Source organism: Panicum virgatum, chromosome 6N, assembly GCF_016808335.1.
Source record: "Panicum virgatum strain AP13 chromosome 6N, P.virgatum_v5, whole genome shotgun sequence".
Classification (NCBI taxonomy): domain Eukaryota; kingdom Viridiplantae; phylum Streptophyta; class Magnoliopsida; order Poales; family Poaceae; genus Panicum; species Panicum virgatum.
In genome coordinates, this window is record NC_053150.1 from 51,085,755 (window position 1) to 51,104,786 (window position 19,032).

The 19,032-nt window shown below is 44.4% G+C and overlaps 1 protein-coding gene and 1 long non-coding RNA gene across 4 annotated transcripts; one reads left to right on the forward strand and one right to left on the reverse strand.

The window, feature by feature from the left end:
* Window positions 1-8,445: 8,445 nt before the first annotated feature.
* Window positions 8,446-18,384, reverse strand: LOC120678817 (nucleolar and coiled-body phosphoprotein 1-like). The gene is made up of 6 exons (XM_039960204.1): window positions 18,056-18,384; window positions 15,980-16,968; window positions 15,492-15,764; window positions 14,894-14,985; window positions 12,630-13,582; window positions 8,446-8,675 (listed from the first exon to the last, which is right to left on the reverse strand). Exons 2-5 carry the CDS (start codon window positions 16,940-16,942, stop codon window positions 12,673-12,675), a joined length of 2,238 nt encoding a protein of 745 aa, XP_039816138.1. The 5' UTR covers window positions 16,943-16,968; window positions 18,056-18,384; the 3' UTR covers window positions 8,446-8,675; window positions 12,630-12,672.
* On the forward strand, window positions 13,498-16,643 carry LOC120678818. Of its 3 annotated transcripts, XR_005676820.1 has the most exons (4): window positions 13,498-13,642; window positions 13,835-15,878; window positions 16,077-16,373; window positions 16,502-16,643. It is a non-coding gene; the product is annotated as an uncharacterized LOC120678818 (long non-coding RNA). The 3 variants fall into 3 exon arrangements; XR_005676819.1 differs by lacking the exon at window positions 16,502-16,643 and having other exon boundaries at window positions 16,077-16,491; XR_005676821.1 differs by lacking the exon at window positions 16,502-16,643 and having other exon boundaries at window positions 13,504-13,642; window positions 13,840-15,878; window positions 16,077-16,491.
* Window positions 18,385-19,032: the final 648 nt, after the last annotated feature.

Here is a 19,032-nt window from a genome sequence, read left to right on the forward strand (position 1 = left end):
ATCACCTGTGGAATTTATTTAGAAAAACAACGCAACATTAGCACCTTTTGACATTCATTTATGGGATATCCACTTATGAACAGATAAACTTTGGACAAACTGACTTGCATTCCTCTTAACAAATTATTACTTCAAAACTATAGGATATGTCAGATCCCATTGTGATTAACATATCAAGTAGCCAATAGGATATTGTTAATTTGTTTCCTCATGTGAAATGTCCATCCTATGATAGTAGGTAGAAACATTGCTGCCTGAAACAGCAGCTTGTTGACCAACATGCGATTGCCAAATAACTATTGTGAAGTGGTTGTGGTGTCACTTTAATATGAAATGATGATTAGCAAAAGTCAATGCAGGCATAAATAAATCATCAAACTGTACTGTCAAGAATAGCAGCAAGCATAATGTGCTAGCTCATATCAATATGATGCAATTAGGCTAAGATAACTGGCAAGGGCATTGCAAGGTGAATCAGCGCCGTAACAGAAGCTTGCTGTCAAATGGGATTCAAATTTGACAAGCGTACTTAATCAATATGTGTGGCCATACTGAATGAAACTAAGCACGGTTTTGTTCAGACTAAAAATTCCACGGTCATCTCTATGCAGACAACTGCACCAACAGCGGGGTTCTATTTGATTAAACAGTATCAGCAAATCAAGGGAAAAACAGATCGTTGCTAGCATGCCTCAGGTACCAGTAGCAGCCAAGAAGAGCACTGAGCAACCGCAACAAAAAAGCAGACCACCAAGGAAGAACATGAAGAACAGACAAGGGATAAGACATGACAAGTACTATACCTCCCCATATCACATTACTACATTTGCAACCCCAATCCGAGAAAAGCGAAGATATTATAAAATTGAACCCAAAATAAAATAACTAAAAGAACAAATGAAAAAGGCTAATCAGAATAGCCTATTTAATTACTAGTAGACACGTGGTGCCCACTTGCGAATCTGCGATCATATCACCAGGTGGAGCAGAGGATAATTCGGCCCTTAATCAGTAATAAGGGCCAAAAAAGTGCTTATCCATCACTGACCGAGGCATAATCAATCTACAGGAGTCACTAGGCTTCGAGCATTAGGCTAGTTGCTCTGATTACCAAATGCTACATCTTAGCATCCCGTAGGAACTAATGTCCTAATGACATGAACAACACCTAATTACTAGGGAGAATCGATGACTGACCCCGACGAAGATGGGGGCTGACAGGCCGCTGAGGGCCTCCCCGCCTGCGCGATGCAGACGGCGTGCGCCCTCGGTCACATCCCCATGTTTGAGCACAACGCGAACAAGCAAACACAATGGCTAGAGCAAATATAGCAGGTAGGGCGGAGCAGGGGTCGCCGCTCCTCGTCTCCGAGGCGGGAGCAGGCGAGACTGAAGAACAAGCCGTACCGTACCTCTCCTAGGGGCCGGGGGTGGGGTGGCGATGAAGGCGCGGCGGGTTGGCGCCAAATGGCAGCTCCCTTGTCGAAGGGCGCGCGTCGTCGTCGTCGTCCGGGTGCGTGGTGATGGTTGCATGGGCGGGGTGACCTCAGGGCGGGGTATTTAAGCCCGCGCAGATTCCCCCGCGGCGCCACGGGCGTCGCGACAAGCGGGGACGGCGGCGATGGCGACCCCGCGGCCGCGGAGTTACGGCCAAGGTGACGGGCGGGCATATTCGTGGTGAACTCGCTCCCGCCCCGCGGAATTTACCGGCGGCTGCGGGGTTGTGGCCTCCGCCGGCCGGCCGCCCGCAACGTAGCTTTCCGGCCGGGCAACGGGTGGGAGAAGGGAGGACGAAGGGGAGGAGTGGGGTGGGGGCCCGGACACGGTAATTTTTTGAATTTTTTCCCCCCAATTCGGTGGTAGAGTAGAATGGTAGATATCCAAAGAGGTCCAGTTCGTGGCCAAGTAAAAAACCGATCCAGTCCATTGATTATTTGGAAAGTACAGAGACCTGTTGGAAGTTTGAATATCGTTTTCTGATGTCGTTTTTGGAAAGTTCATGGATCCATTTTTAAACAACTTATGGGGTTCAATCGACCTTATTTGAAATTATTGCTGGTAGATGTAGATGACGTAGAAAGTTAGTTGCATGGCTGCCTTTGAAGGTTTTTCAAAAAAATGGCTGCCTTTGAAGGGACGGACACACACACTTGTATTACATTGGCTTACGGAGTGCATAGTGAAAAAGAAACATATGTGGCTCATCATGAGAGAAAAAAAAAACAAATATATAGTAGACCCTAGTGATGAAAAAAAACACTATTTTGGTTGGTCCAAATATATAGTCCACTCACTCGTCGTCAATACCTAAAATCTTAGCTTGCGCTGTTGGTCTCTGTAGTTATTTTAGGTCCTCATCATATCGATCGTACACCTCACAAGTAGTGTCCTTGTACTGCTCTTTTTTATGAAAAAAAATTCAAGAAGTTGTTACACAGGTGCCTACGTGACCGTGAGTATGAAATTAAATTTGCGCTTTTCTTCTAGATTCACATCAACTGCGCGCATTGTACTCATAAAACAACCTCTACTAGCTAGCTTAATGCAGTAGAAGATTAACTTTACGATTGCCACTTATTAGTTTATTACAAGAAACAAGAAGTCATGATTGGTGACCGGCCGGTACTAGATCCACGGTGGATGTCCCCAAAGAAGACCGATCGAGTCGAGCATACAAAAAGGTAGGCAAACGAGGCCTCACTGACGACGAAACTAATAAGATGATGCTTTTGCAAACGGATAATACAAACTAAAAAAAAAGGAAAGGAAACAAAAGCGACCTCGTGAACATCGGAAGCGAAGTACTGCTGTATGCTGTACGCCTGTACGTGTTGAAACCGAAGCACCAGCAGCAGCAGCAAGAATATCCAAGTGCAAAGGTGTTTTTGGCTTCGACCGTTCGCCGCACGCTACTGAACACGTTATAGTTTTATCTGCGGTGAATCGCTAGGAGAAACTGCGAACAAGCGGCAGCATTTTTCTTTTATGCAGCTAGCAACGAGGCTGATGCATTCTAGTATGTTTGGTATTTTTTAGGCCAGTCTTAGTAATTTCGTAGCGTAGTTATTTAGACTGAGAATCAGTTAACAGTACTAGATGAGTTTTATGGTGATGAAATTTTTCTCACATCACATGCATGAAACTTCATCATTCTCTCTTTATATTATTTTGTTAATATTTAATACCATAAAACCTTCTATAAAACCTCCATTGAAACTGACCTTTACTAGGCAAGCAGTTGGCAACCAAAACTTCTTTGTCCGACGTTGTCGTTTTTTTTAAGAAAACACCAGGACCACTGACTATATTATTTAAGAGAGAAAGTAAGCAAGATCATACAAAGTTTGATTACATAATAAAACTTGAAAACTTGAAGAACTCGAACAGAACAAAGGTACTTTTTTCTTCAATGACTTTATTAAGGCGTTTGCACTACTGCACGGCAGCCTAAATTGACCTCCACCCCGTGGGCAGTGGCACATACAAATGATTTTGAAACTTAAATAAAATGTAGTTCGTAAATCATACATCAAATTCAAATTTCAATTGCACAATTGTATCTCTTTCGATGAGGTCTTCAAAACAAGACCTTTTTGAATATGTTTCGATAATATTTTCAAAAACACATAAATTGCTTTATGTACAATGAAAAAATACCAAAATAAATTAGTTAAAATGCTCAACTGATTTGCTAAAATTGCCTATTATTGATCCATGCAATTAACGTTCACCTACCTAACAAAGTTGTTTACCCTTATCCACTAATGACACCAAACAATTTAGCTTCACAATATTAACAACAATATCCACTTAACTGAACTTAGACATGCGAAGCAATATTTTGTAAATCCATAAGCAATATTCGCAAACATCATAAGCAAATTAGAATACACGAAAAAATACTTTCTTTCAGAAAATATATCATTAAAACATAGTGGTGTGAGATCTTGTTTTGAAGTTTTTATTGAAACAAACATAACTTTGCAATCGGATTTTGATTTCGATGCTCGATCTTGAAACTATAATATTTTTATCTTCGAAATTATATATATACATGCATGCACTTTTTCTTTCTCTCATTATCTCTCACATACATGCACATATTCAATCTCGGGACGTGGCCTCACAGGTCACAGCCGGGATTTACGGCCGGCTCTAAATTAGTTGTGCCTCTTCTTTTGTTGAGAAATAGAACCATCTGATTTGATTCGTTCCCAATAGCCATGAGATGATCATCTTAGGGTGATCCTTTTGTCAACGGATGCTCCTATTACACGTAGTCTCTGAAGGATGAGAACCCACTATGTAGCATCTACATCGATAATTCAAGCATTGTATACGTCATTAGTCCGATTCTTTGTAGGAACTACCCGTAATAACGAGCTTGCAAAATGGATCTGTTTATCATAAAGAGATTCGTTGTTCCTGACCCTGCTTCACCTTAATTGTTATTTGAACAAAAAGATCACAATAAACTTTTGGTAAAAGTTTTGTCTTGGTCGGAGTGGGGATAGCATTTCTCTTCTGCATGTCTATGGAGTTTTGCAAAACCCAAACACCTCAGAGATAGATATAGAGGTAGGAATTTGTCGAACGAACCACACTCCTTCGTAGACGTCAGGAGTCCATTGATGAAAAGGGGCTGGGGAAAGCTTGAACCCAAGTCCTACAGTGATGAATATAAGCGCAATTGAAATTCCTGGGGAGTTATACATTTGTGTATTGATAAGACCATTCACAATTTCTTGAAGCTCGATCTCCCCCCCAGATGAACCATATAGCCAAGAGAAACCATGAACCAGAATAGAAGAGCTTGCCCCACCCATGAGTAAATATTTCATAGTAGCCTCATTAGACCGTAGATCTCTCTTGGTATATCCAGACAATAGGTAGGAACATAAACTGAAACATTCTGGAGCTACAAAGATAGTTATTAAATCGTTAGCACCACATAAAAACATTCCCCCTAGAGTAGCTGTTAATACGAATAACAGAAACTCTGTTATAGCCATTTCTGTACATTCAATGTACTCTACGGATAGAGGAATACATAAAGTTGAACATAATAAAATAAGAAATTGAAAGATTTCGTTGAAATTGTTCGTTTGGAAATTTCCCGAAAAGCTAATTATAGGTTCTTCTCTCCATCGGAACAATAGGGCCGTTATGCTTATTACTAAACTTGTTGAAGAGATGAAATAGAACCAAGGTCTATCTTTTTGATCAGAGGTTAAATCGATCATCAGAAGAAGAATTAGGCCAAAAATTAGGATACATTCTGGGAAAATGAAACTTCCATGGAAGAGAAGCAAATGAAACGCTTTCATAAAAATTCTCGTAGAATCGAGAATGAAGTTTTCATTCTGTATATGCCAGATCATGAATTAGTAACTGCAGCCAATCTCCGAATGTTTCGATACACTATTATTATGGGGCTGTACACGCGGTAGAAAAATTACGCCAATCCGTTGAGATATGGTATGCTACAAGTGAATATTTGAAACAAGAAATGAATTCGAATTTTCGAATAACGGATCCTTCTAATCCAGTCTATCTAATGTCTTTTTCAGGAGCCAGAGGAAATGCATCTCAGGTACACCAATTAGTAGGTATGAGAGGGTTAATGGCGGATCCTCAAGGACAAATGATTGATTTACCTATTCAAAGCAATTTACGCGAGGGACTTTCTTTGACAGAATATATAATTTCCTGCTACGGAGCCCGAAAAGGGGTTGTAGATACTGCTGTACGAACAGCGGATGCTGGCTATCTTACACGTAGACTTGTTGAAGTAGTTCAACATATTATTGTGCGTAGAAGAGATTGTGGTACTATCCGAGGTATTTCTGTGAGTCCTCAAAATGGGATGACGGAAAAACTTTTTGTCCAAACACTAATTGGTCGTGTATTAGCAGACGATATATATATTGGTTCACGATGCATTGCTGCTCGAAATCAAGATATTGGAATTGGATTAGTCAATCGATTCATAACTGCCTTTCGAGCACAACCGTTTCGAGCACAACCAATATATATTAGAACCCCCTTTACTTGCCGGAGCACATCTTGGATCTGTCAATTATGTTATGGGCGGAGTCCCACTCATGGGGATCTGGTCGAATTGGGGGAAGCTGTAGGTATTATTGCAGGTCAATCCATTGGGGAGCCAGGGACTCAACTAACACTAAGAACTTTTCATACTGGTGGAGTATTCACAGGGGGTACTGCCGACCTTGTACGATCCCCCTCAAATGGAAAAATCCAATTCAATGAGGATTTGGTTCACCCCACACGTACCCGTCATGGACAACCTGCTTTTCTATGCTATATAGACTTGCATGTAACTATTCAGAGTCAGGATATTACTGGGGCTACATTTCTTTTCAATTTTCATTCAAGAGTTTCTATCTGTTTCCACGCCCTTTTTTTGAGACCTCGAAACATGAAATGGACAAATTCCTTCTCTTAGGAACACATACAAGAAAAAGGATAATGGTAGCCCTCCCATTAACTACTTCATTTTCATTTATGAATTTCATAGTAATAGAAATCCATGTCCTACCGAGACAGAATTTCGAACTTGCTATCCTCTTGCCTAATAGGCAAAGATTGACCTCTGTAGAAAGACTGATTCATTCGGATCGATATGAGGACCCAACTCCGTTGCATTGCCAGAATCCATGTTCCATATTTGAAGCGGGTTGACCTCTGTGCTTCTCTCATGGTACAATCCTCTTCCTGCGGAGCCCCCTTTCTCCTCGGTCCACAGAGAAAAAATGTAGAACTGGTGCCGACAGTTCATCACGGAAGAAAGAACTCACAGAGCCGGGATCGCTAACTAATAGAATAGTACTACTAACTAATACTAATATATAGAAATAGATATCTAGAAATAGAAACGAACTAATATATAGATAATCGAAATTGAAAAGAACTGTCTTTTCTGTATACTTTCCCCGTTCTATTGCTACTGCGGGTCTTATGCAATCGATCGGATCATATAGATATCCCTTCAAGACAACATAGGTCATCGAAAGGATCTCGGACGACTCACCAAAGCACGAAAGCCAGTTAGAAAATGGATTCCTATTTGAAGAGTGCCTAACCGCATGGATAAGCTCACATTAACCCGTCAATTTTGGATCCAATTCGGGATTTTTCTTGGGAAGTTTCGGGAAGAAATTGGAATAATATCGATTCATACAGAGGAAAAAGTTCTCTATTGATGCAAACGCTGTACCTAGAGGATAGGGATAGAGGAAGAGGGAAAAATCGAAATGAAATAAATAAAGAATAAAGCCAAAAAAATAAGTCGAAGATAGAAGAGCCCAGATTCAAAACGAAGAAATCTCGAAAAGGATCCTTCTGATTCTCAAAGAATGAGAGGGGATTGATACCGAGAAAGATTTCTTCTTATTATAAGACGTGCGAAAAAAGAACAGAACAAAGAACAAAGTACTTAATCATGGAAACAACGTACGACCCGTTGAGCTGCCAATGGAAAGGTTCCAGGCAGAAGAAGGCGTGTGCCGGAGCATATCACGGGCATCGTCTCGGTATCCGGCGGCGGCGCTCGGCCGGGCTTCGCTTGGACGCGACGCCGGGGAGGCGCCGCAGGAGATATGCCGGTATATGCGGGGCGAGTACGCGGCGGAGACGGCGGTGTTGGCCGTGTCGGACGGGACGGCGACATGGTCGCTTCGTCTGCTTTGCTTCCGGGCGGTCTGCTCAACCCAAAGGGAATAAGGGATTGGGATCGGATCATCCTCCTTCGATCCGGTCTTCGGCTTGCATAGTTGCATATATCCTGCGATCATGGCAGATGGATGCGGGGAGGAGGGGAATTCAAGCCAGGGCCGTGCATGGACAATGCAATGGATTTTTTCAGGACATAGAAACAAGCTACCATGATATTTTCAGAATTTTTTTTGTCAAAAATGCAACGAATATCTCTACTCCCTCCGTTTTCCATATAACTGATAATTTTGATTTTTACACGCTTATTTGACCAACTATAATTTAAAAATTGTGTAGTACATTAAAATAAAAATAACTATATTAGATATCTCATCAAAAGTACTTCCATAATGTCACAAGCTCAAAACTACTTGCAATTGTATTTGTTAAAAATTAGTGGTCAAAGCTAAACTTAAAAGTCAAGGTTGTCAGTCAAATAAAAATGAAGGTAGTACTTTTTTTTAGATGCGGGAAAGATATTTTTCTATGTCCGCATATCATCATAGAGCAACCTTAAGAGACTCTCTATCAATTCCAATTGTTAGAAATAAGATATTTTGACGGAAAATACTCTCCAAAAACTTCTCTAAATGGTTATCCAAATATAGCCATCATCTATTTCGGATCTCTCGCTATCTAAAGATAGATATAAAAAATGTTCTCTATAGTGTAGACAAGATATAGAAAAACTATCGAAGAGTAAAAGTGTAAAGAAAGCAATGTTTATATAGATGACTCTCCAAGATTCAGAGAGTAAAAGACTCTGAGAGATACTCTGCCACCACCCAATTTTCGTTTCTAAGTTTTCTGTAACCTTTCCAACCCAAGGACGAAAACACCAAAAGAACACCACTACAATCTCAATCCAGCCCATTTTGTACATTTGAATCCAGACCGGCCCATGTTTTGGCCCATCCAAGTTAGCGGCCCAACTGAGCCTTCGCGGCGCGGTTTTTTCTTTTTTATATTTAAAAAAAATTAAAATTTCAAAAATATATGTCGGTTTTGGAAAATTTCAAAAATATACCCCGGTCGCCCTATGGGGGGGCGACAGGACTCAAATGTATTTTTTTTTCTTCAAATTTGCAACGAAGTCCCTGGAGAAAAAAAAAGAGGGGGGCCTATCGCCCGTTGGGGGGCGACAGGGTCCTGTGTGGCCAACAAAGCCTATTGAATTTCATAAAATTCCTCCAGCGTCCGAAGATTTATTGTGATATATTTGCAGAAGGATTTGGAAATCGAGTTCGAATTATCATGAAATTTACGGAAGGTGTCGGATGTCAATTTTGGTGGGCGATGCGGCCTCTAAAGGATGACACTAGAGAAACTACTTTTCATGTGATTTCGAACTATAAACTTTTTTGTCAGCGCGGATGTCTGGTAGATGCAGATTTCACAAACCTATAATGATTAGAAACTAAAAACGAGATCTCGAAGCAATTCGGACGATTTCGATTATCATTTATTTGTACTTATTAGTTACTTCTACCAATAGAGCTTAGAAGTTCGAAGTAATAATTTCTTGGTTGATTTTATCCTTAACCATTTCTTTTTTTTTGACACGAGGAACTCAACATGAATCCACTAATTGCTGCTGTTTCCGTTATTGCTTAAACCCTGGCCACCATTCGCCGTCATTCCCTTTGTCATTTGAGACTAAAAATTCAGAAAAAAAGAAAGGGGTGACGAGAAGTAATAATGTGAACCACCAAATTTTACATCATAATACAACGATAATGAAACACACATCACACATGCAGTGGCATGTCAGAACCCGTTGCAAACTACGGTAAACAGATTCCGGACTAACCTAACATGCCTTAGGTAATTTAAAAAAAACAGAATAAACACAATGATGCAGCATGTCACTAGCACTAGGGTAGTCCTAGTAGCCGTACCCCCACGTAGCAAACTGTGTTGAGCCTTCTCCGCAGTATCCACCCATTGCAGGTGGTGCAGGCGGTGGTGCCGGAGGCGCATGGCCCTTCTTCTTGTGACAAGGGCAGTTGCAGTAAGGAATAGTGCATGGTTCATCCTGTGAACCGGCTGCATTGCTGGTATCATCAACTTCGTCGTCTTTGTTAGCCTCGCTCACTTCCTCATAATGGTTCACCTTACATTCCAGATCAAAGATCTTTATCTGGAGGTACTCGATGAACTCCTGAACAGAATCAATTGGTGCAGGATCTACCCACCTAGTAAAACCACAGTTTTCTGGAGCATCGGAAGACTGCAAAACAAATTCCAGGTAAGGTGCCTCCTTGAAGATAAAGAAATGAAACAACCAAGTATTACCCATGCGTGTGGACATTTAAAGAAACGCCGACCGCCATCCATCCCGTCGGTGCACATCTGCACTAAGCAGTCCTCACCATGTCTGCATTTTGGCCACGGTTCTCTACGGTTATCGTATTGTCGAAGAGGAGTTTCATTGGTAAATTCACTCTTGTGCTGTGGCGGAAACTCAAACACTGGTTCCGAAAAGGAATCAGGTCCAAGAGGCCCCTCCCATATTATGGGGTCTCCCTTTCTTCCCCTTTTCCTTTCCCAAAACCATAGTAATTCTTCCCGCTAGACCCACCTCCAGACATTGGGTATACAATAAGCTTTGGTGTTTGAGTGGTGCTGGGAGTTCACAAACTGGTGAGTATTTATAGTCGCACAAAGGTCTGATAACCGGAGTGTGGAGTGTAAATGAACATGAAAAGCCTATAGTATTCGCACGCTCCACAGCGCTCACTCGTACCACTTTAAACACGGACACGACCTCTCGTTGCTCTTGATTTGTACCCTCGCACGCTCAACACCGCTCACTCGTACCACTTTAAACACGGACACGACGTCGCACTGCTCATGACTTCAGCACTTGCACGCTCTACAGCGCTCACTCGTGATTATTGCACTGCCCCGACATATCCCATCGCCCGGAACACTGCAGGGCACCGGTCTAATCGTCATAATTTCACTACTCGATGCATCTCTGTGCATGCAGACTCACAGCACTGCATTACTGCCGCTCGGTCGATCGCGCCTAGATGCCGCCTTCCCCACTACACGCCACAGACCTTCGCTGTAGAATGACAGGTCTGTCGTCCTCGCCAGAGAGAATGCTTTGAAGGTGAGCTGGTGTGGTTGCCATGTTGTCACATCTTTTTGAAATGTTGGAAGAGCACTGCTATTAGGTTGTCGTCTTTTGTCCCGTATGTCTAGGCAAACAATGCGACATTTGGGAAACCTGTGATCGCCGTGCTGAGCTTTTTAGCAGCAGACCCTGATGTATTTCTTAGTTCTTAATTCTTATCGTTATATTAATGTGTGTTTTTTAGTATTCTAGTGACATAAAAAGCTCCGAAAATATTAAGGAAAAGTTCAAAGATTTCATAGACTCCCGGCTACAACTGCAAATTAATGGTAAAGGCTACAACACACAGAGTTAAGCTCTTAACTTAAAACATAAACAACTAATTGCAGTGGCATGTGCACGCGACAAGATAATTTCTTGTTGCATCTAAACCTACCATGCCTTATGGAATGTAAAATGCCGGGATTACATGGTACTACTCTACTGAGTGCACCTAGGATATTTGCCCTTCCTAATTGCTTCGGGCCCGGCTTCCTTCGCACGGCGTGCCCTCTCTCGCTTTCTATCCCTTTCAGCTTCACGTTCGGCCGCCGCCTTACGATCCACCTCCTCCATCCTCTTGCGGATCTCTTCTTGCTCTTTGTTGCGCTTCTCCTCTTGCTGCTCCTCGTGCTTCATTCGGCGCCAACGTTCTGCAGCCCATCTTGCTTTTTGTTCCACAATGTCCTTTGCCTGCTGCGACTGCACGGTGTCGAACCACTGCATAAAATCACAAAGAGGCGGAGGAGACTTTGTCCAACACAAGTTAGAATCATAATTCAATGTTAGGTCATATAGAAAAATAGCGTATGTTATCCTGCTACCTTGGCCCGGTCTTTGCCATATCGCTTAGGTGGATCATATTCGTAGTTCTCACACATAAAGAACCTCATGCCGTAGTCATCTCCTAAAACCTCAGATTGCATGAACTTGCATAACGAACCGCAGAAGCACATTGGCACATTAATTCCTTTGGGTACGGTGGCTTTACACTTGCTCCACGGAATGTAGGTTGATCCTGACGAAGACATTGGCGCTATAGTGTGGTGCGCCAAATAACAAACCATAATTTAAGCAATGCACATATCGTATACCAAATCGATGCGTGAAAATACTGGTACTGTTATAATTCTATTGTCTTATACTGCAATATCAATAAGGTACTATCATAATTCTATTCTAATGTATAATTATTTTATTTGAAAAAGTCTGTAATAGTACTCAAATTATAATACTAAACCAGTATTCTAAAGCACCAAATCTAATTCAGCTAATCTGCTAATTAAATTAAATTGTTATACAATATCAACGAATTTATACGAAAGTTACCGGTAGATCACAAGTGCGGATTTCGGCAAAGTTTCGCCGCTTCCCTTCTTCTCACCCCTCTCTTTTTTCTGGATTTTTTTGGATTTTTTGAGGTCAAATGAGAGGAGGGAATGAGGGGGCCTTATATGGGAGGCTGACCCGGTCGCCCGTGGGGGGGCGACAGGCCCCCCCTGTCGCCCGCAGGAGGGGCGACCGGCCCCCCTGGCGGGCCCACTGGCCTGTCGCCCCTGGGGTGGGCGACAGGGGCCTGTCGCCCCCCCAACGGGTGACAGGCCCCCCTCTTTTTTTTCTCCAGAGACTTCGTTGCAAATTTGAAGAAAAAAAATTACATTTGAGATCTGTCGCCCTCATAGGAGGGCCGGGGTATATTTTTGAAATTTTCCAAAACCGACGTATATTTTTGAAATTTTAATTTTTTTAAATATAAAAAAGAAAAAACCGCCTTCGCGGCCCTGCCCGCCTGAACTAGGACCACACGACGCGCGTCACCCCCTCTTCCCGTTCGGCGCCGGCGCCGGCGCCGCCTCGCCGCCGCCCAGCACGGCGGCGGCGGAGTCCACGTTGGTCAGGAGGTACTCGTAGATCTTCTTCCTCAGACGCTCTATCGTCTCCTCCGGCACGCCGCTGGCCGCGCCGCCGTTCGGGGCGGGCGCCGCGGCCTCGCCGTCCGCGTCCGAGGGCGGCTGCTGCTGCGGCGTCTCCGCGGGCTTCCCGATCTCGCTGAGCCAGTCGTTGACGCGCCTCAGCTGCGGGAGCATCCGGGCCGCGCGGTCGCGGTCCCACGGCGCGGCCGCCGCGACGTCCGCGTCCAGGAACCGCTCCACGAACGCCAGGAACCACCCCCGGGCCTCCTCCCCGAGCCGCCGCGCAAGCTCGCCCCGCTCCTCCCCGCCGCATCCGCGCTCCCACTCCGGCGGAGGCACTGCAGCCGCCGCCGCAGCGGCGGCGGCGGCCGCCGCGGCCGAACCAGGCCTCGCCTTCCCCTTCGCCGGTGACAGCCGCGACTTCGCGGGCGGCGACGCCTTCGCCGCTGCCGCTGGCTTCACTGACTCGTCGACAAGCACGACGGCCAGTGGGGAGATGATGTTGGCGGGGGCCGGTTTGAGGTTATAGAGGGAGAAGGCGGAGAGGTCGGTGGCGAGCCCGGCGCCCACCCAGGAAGCTGCCCGGCGGCGGCGCTCTGCGGCGACAGCCAGGGTCTCCTCGTCAGCGGTGGATGCGTCGCTGGCTGCTGATCGGTCCGGTGACGTCGAGGTGGAGGCCGTCGCGGTGGCCTTGGTTAGAGACTCAGTAACGACGGTTGCGCGGGAGAGAGCGCCATGCAGAGCAAGGAACTGCTCCACGGCTGGCTGTGGATTCTGCTCCTCCGCCGACGAGCTCACCTCCGCGTACGAGCTGCTCAGAACAACAAGATGATGACGTCAAATTCCCACTGCAACAGTGCTGTTGATATAAGTAAGCAAAGTTAAATTGCAGAAGCCTGAATTTTGCATCAATGTACAGCACTAAATTTCAGATTTTGATCATGGTACAACAGGACAAAACAAATTAACATTTACTACTGATCATAACTAGAACTAGCAGTGAAGTAAAAACTTTTGGTTTCATACTGCTTTCCACTTAACAATTTCACACTATGGTCAATAGGACAGATATTGCAGTGACAATTTCACACTCGTTGATTCGCAAAAACATTGCGACAAGTGATGCTGAGCAGCTGGCCATCCGTGCTGCATAGCGCGGACTCAAGGTTCAGACATTCAGTAGAAGTGTTTATAAGACTGTCGGCAGGGCAAAGGACCACGAGAGTAATGTGAAGTCTGAATTCTAAACATGTGCATGGGCATGATGGCAAGTCCATGCCTGGTCAAAGGGAGACGAAACAAAGATGAGAGTAGGTGATAGCATCATTGAATCATGCATGACAGCTATAGCTATGACACTTGGAATGTATACCAGCCGAATATTGTGGAAAAATATTTTAGGAGCCATGTGAGAATGGAAATAGACGTCAAGAGAACCAACCACCATCCAAACTGTCGGCTATTATAAGCCATGTAAAGCATGGATATACGCTTCTCATAATTGTGGTGAGATGTTCAAAATCTGGATGGATAAATGAAAATCTTTTCAAGAGCAATTTTAACCAAATGATGAGTCAATGGATATAAACAACACTCTGTCCCTGGTTATAAGAAATTGGCGGAAATTCACACAAAAATTTATTCATGTTTTTTTTTGTTCATTGTCAACTATTTAGAGCAAACATATCAATACCTAGCACTTTTCTGCAATCAAAATTTATTATAAGAGGTACTAACATCAGGTGCATGGCATGTTCCAATAAAAGCCAGGATCCTTGCATCTATATTTTCACTGTACTATTTTACTAACATACAAAACAGCATGCTGTAGTGGTATCTCAAAGCATGAATCCAATAATACTTCTGCAATTATTACTGCCTTGTATGTCTAAATATAGAAGAAGTGTCACTGGAAATAAAAATTACAAAGGTATAATCAACTGAGGAAAAAGGGAGCAGCTCAGTCAGGAATATTTCTGGGTCATCAGAGTAGCAAGAACCATTCGTCATTGTTTACACGTATATTTTATGATCTCAGAAGCAATTGTGCCAACAGTGCCTTGAAATGCAGTTTCAGAATTCAGACGTTTTAAACTACATACAAATTCTGTAATGGCATTACCTTAAACAGCGAAGAAGGCTCTCTGCCGCAGAAGCTTCTTGCATGGCTTCAACAGCAGCCATTTGTGCTGCATCCCTGTACTTCAAAAGCTCCTGTTACAACAATATCTCATTAAGCACGAGTAAAATATGAAGCATTCAACTACCACAGGCTAAAACGATATATCATCCTCTCTGCTTTGGCTAACATAATGTATTGCTAGAGCTTAATTGCTTTTAAAAGGGAAAGGGTGCCTAGCCGGATTGGTTAGGTGGCCTCGGTAACACTCCTCAGGTCCTGGGTTCGACTCCCGGTGGGAGCGAATTTTGGGCTGAGGTTAAAAAAATCTCCTCGCCTGCCTATACGCCAAAGCACATGGAAATAGGTCCCGGCTCACCCCGGCCCACTCTCACACGGGTTACGGCGCCCCTGTGTAAGGGTGGGGCAGGGGTTCGGGGGTTTTCTCGGCCTGCGTCAGAGGTCCTTCTTCTTACATTAATGCCCGGGGGGCGGCTTGCCTCTCGCGGGTCGAGTTTTTTTTAATTGCTTTTAAAATGTATACAACTGTTAACAGCAACAAATGGACTAGGTGGCAAACAAAAAGGGAGTTCACTCCTACCTTTCCTAATTTAGCAAGTGATGGAGGAAGCGCTGTCCATGAAGTGTTAGCATCTGTCAGTTTTTTGCTATTTGCAGCAACCTTCACTAGATTTGTGATATTTGGGTTGCTTAAAACACCAGATGTCCTCCTTATAGGAGAAGAATGCTTATTCACAACTTTGTCAGAATCATCTGCAGGAGCACTTGCTGAGCTCTTCCTGGGTGGAGTCTGAATCTTACTGTCATCCTTATGCAATGGCTTCTCTTCTACTATTGGTTTCCGTCTGGGAGTCTGGTCACAGAAGAATTGACAAAGATCATTTACCAAAGAAGCTGTATGGTGATGGACATTAATAGAATCAATGATGAGCTACACGTTCCTAAATTGAAACAAAAATATGTTCAGGTGAGAGTTTTGTGTCCTATATACTAGCACAAAACTTAAAAAATATTTGATAAATCCCATTTATATACCCATATATATGACAAAGCATTGTCAACACGTACCGAAGAGCTTCTGTTCTCCGACTTCTTCTCAGCTTTGGCAGACTTTGAATCTGAATTGCCTTTGCCTTTGCCTTTTGCATCTGCATTCCCTTCCCAGCTTCTTCTCAAGGCCTTTGGTCCTGATTCAATGCTCATTATGGTGTTACTAAGTGAATTACGTACGGAGGACTTTCTCCCTGCCGTGGTAGCCTTCAAAACGGAAGCAGCCTTTTCTAACAAGGATAGCCTAGATGGTGATGGTTTCTCTGCTCCTTTCATTTTTGTTCTTTGGTTCATATCATTTGAGAATTTATCAAATGATGCAGGCAGAGAATGGACGCTGGTCGGAGATGACGGCATGGACCTAGCGGTGGTAGATTTTGGCTTCGAGATAACTATGTCTTTCTTATCTGCTGTAAGGCTATTGAGTGCTTGTTTCGAGAGCGAAGAGTTTGACTTAGTGAGCTGGGGTTTCTTGCTTTCTGTCCCATTGTTCTTGACAGAAGCATTTATCTTCTCTAACTTGCTCTGCTCTTTCTCCAGTGACAAAGCACCAGTGTCCTTTGAATTGCTGCTGACGGATGGTTGGGCCTTCTTGATGCCAAGAAAACTAGAGGAGCTAGTCACCACAAGATCCTCCGGATTGCCGACACAAGCATGCCGGCCTGGAACTGGCCTGACTCCCCTCAAGATTGGCACCGGAGTGGCTGCCTCGAAACGGTCTACATGGATGAACTGACCCAGCTGAATTGTGTCACTCAATATGAGGTCATGCTGCTCGTCCGGGAGGGAAACATAAGTCGCATGCGACGAATCAGACACCTTGAGGTAGAACCCCTGGTTGGTGAACAGATCACTCCCTGCAAGTGCCGGAACGATGCTGATAACCTGAAGAAGGGATGACCGGTGCTCGCCTGCAACCTTGACATCGCTGTTCATGTGCTGGAGGAGCTTGAGAAGGACCCCGGGTACCAGTGACGCCATTGCTGTAGCTCCCAAAGCACATTTACCTGCGCATTGTTGAGCAGGATTCAGGAACCGTGATCACTATCATATAGGGACATAAAGCATTGGAGTCCAAAAAATGGGGGGAAAAACAATGATGAGCTAACGGTTGACAACCTGGGCTAGCCGTGACAAAAGTGAATCTCCAACTACCTATAATGAAATAAAGGTTGCAGCTTTAACCAAACTAAATCCAAATGAACTTGTCGGTTGCACAAACCATTTTTGTTGAGCCATAATGAATAGAAAAAAAAAGTTGCACTTGTCACCAAATGCAACCCAGTGACATATAGCTCGGAATTGAACTAAAATTCATACAAAACAAGAGAATAGCTGAAAACATAATTGTTTTTAAAAAAATAAAAAGAGACAATTGTGAACCAGAAAAGGCAAGACAAATCCAAGCGACGCAAAAAGGGATGGCTGCGATGTCCAGAAAAGAGGCAATATACAGTGTAGGTACGAAGCATTACTACCTGAAAGGAAGTGAAGTAAAGCAGAGCATAAAGAGGTGTACTGCAAACGGTGGCTACAATGAGTAAGGACGGCGTCGTTCGTTGCAAGGCATTGAATTCAGTCCGGAAAGAGAGATATGAGTACGAGTGGATGCAGTGAGGACCAACGGCACCGGATGCCCAATCTCATACATTCTAGAATCAGAGAGCTGGCTCTGTACTGTACTAGAGCTGTTCTATTTTTCGAAAGAAGAAAAAAAAACTGCACACGAGCATTGCCACATGGAGAGAGCTGAGAACTGAATCAAATCTTGGGCAAGAGCTCGTGTTAGACTCTGCAGTCATCAGGGAGAGTAAAGAAACAATCTTGATTACAACAACCAAAGCAATCACCACGTCTCTTCAGAGACCAAACTATTCAGGAAGGCAAGATTTTTGGCAGCAGGAATCGAAGAGAGACGGAAGAAACCGAAATCTCCGACGGCCCCAACCAACGTCATAAATTCCGATGCGCTTTAATGAGCGGAGACTAGAAGAAGACGAATCTAGAGAGGAGAATCGAGGAGGCGATGAAGAAGAAGAAGAAGCAGAGCAGCATTGAGAAGTGGAGAAAACACACACACACACACACACACACCTCTGAAACAGGAGGCCGCCGAATCCCGCGAGGCCGATCCCCTCCTCCGCGCTCCTTGATCTGGAGTCTGAATACTCGCTGCGGGGAGGAGACGGTGGATTCTTGTCTCTTCTTCCTCCTCCGAACACTCGCCCCGAGGCGGCTACCGCTTCAGCAGCCTGCGATCCTATAAAAAGAGCGGCCTCCTCGCCCTGCTTGTCGCATCCGGAATTCCGCCGGTTGGCTCCGGGCGGCGGTGACCGGTGGCGAGACGGGTGCCCTGGCGCCTTGCGCTTCTCTCTCCTCTCCTCTGCTCTGCTCTCTCTCGCTCTCTCTCTCTCTCTAAAAGGCTAGTAGTGTGGGAGGGAGGAAGGAGCGCACGCGGGGCAGCGAGCTGCGAGGACAGATGCTACTGTGCCGCGGAAAAGCTGCGTGGAAAGTGAGGGGTGGGGCCCGTGGAGTCAGTGACCGCGGGCGGAGTGTGTTGAGGTGAGGCGTCGCTTTCCATGGGCAAAGCGGAGTTCCGGACTTCCGGTGACGAGGAGAATGGGGCAAAACCTTTCTTTTTCTGAAAAGGAAAAAAAAACTTTTTCTATGTCACAGAGATTGGAGCAGGTCTTCTGCATTTTCTCGTTGCTACTCCCGGGACCATCTTTTGATGAGCGCGTGTTCTTGAGTGATCTAATAAGCTTATTAGTAGTACTAATTTAGCTACGTTTTATTTCGAGTAAGGGGGTTCTGGATAAAAAATCTCCAAAATTTCCAGGTGTGATCGCCTAGTTGAAACAGAGATTGGGGTGGCAAGAGATCCATGGGTCAGAGCAGCTGAACGTGAGCTCCTGTCGATCGAAGCTTTGCTTGCCTGGAGCAACTAACCAAAACGCAGAGTCAAACCTAGTTTGGTCAACGGCTGCACGGAGAAACACGAACTGGATTACCTGCCGACACTTTGCAGCGTTTTGACTTCAGAAATTTTAAACAAACAGCAAACTGACCGA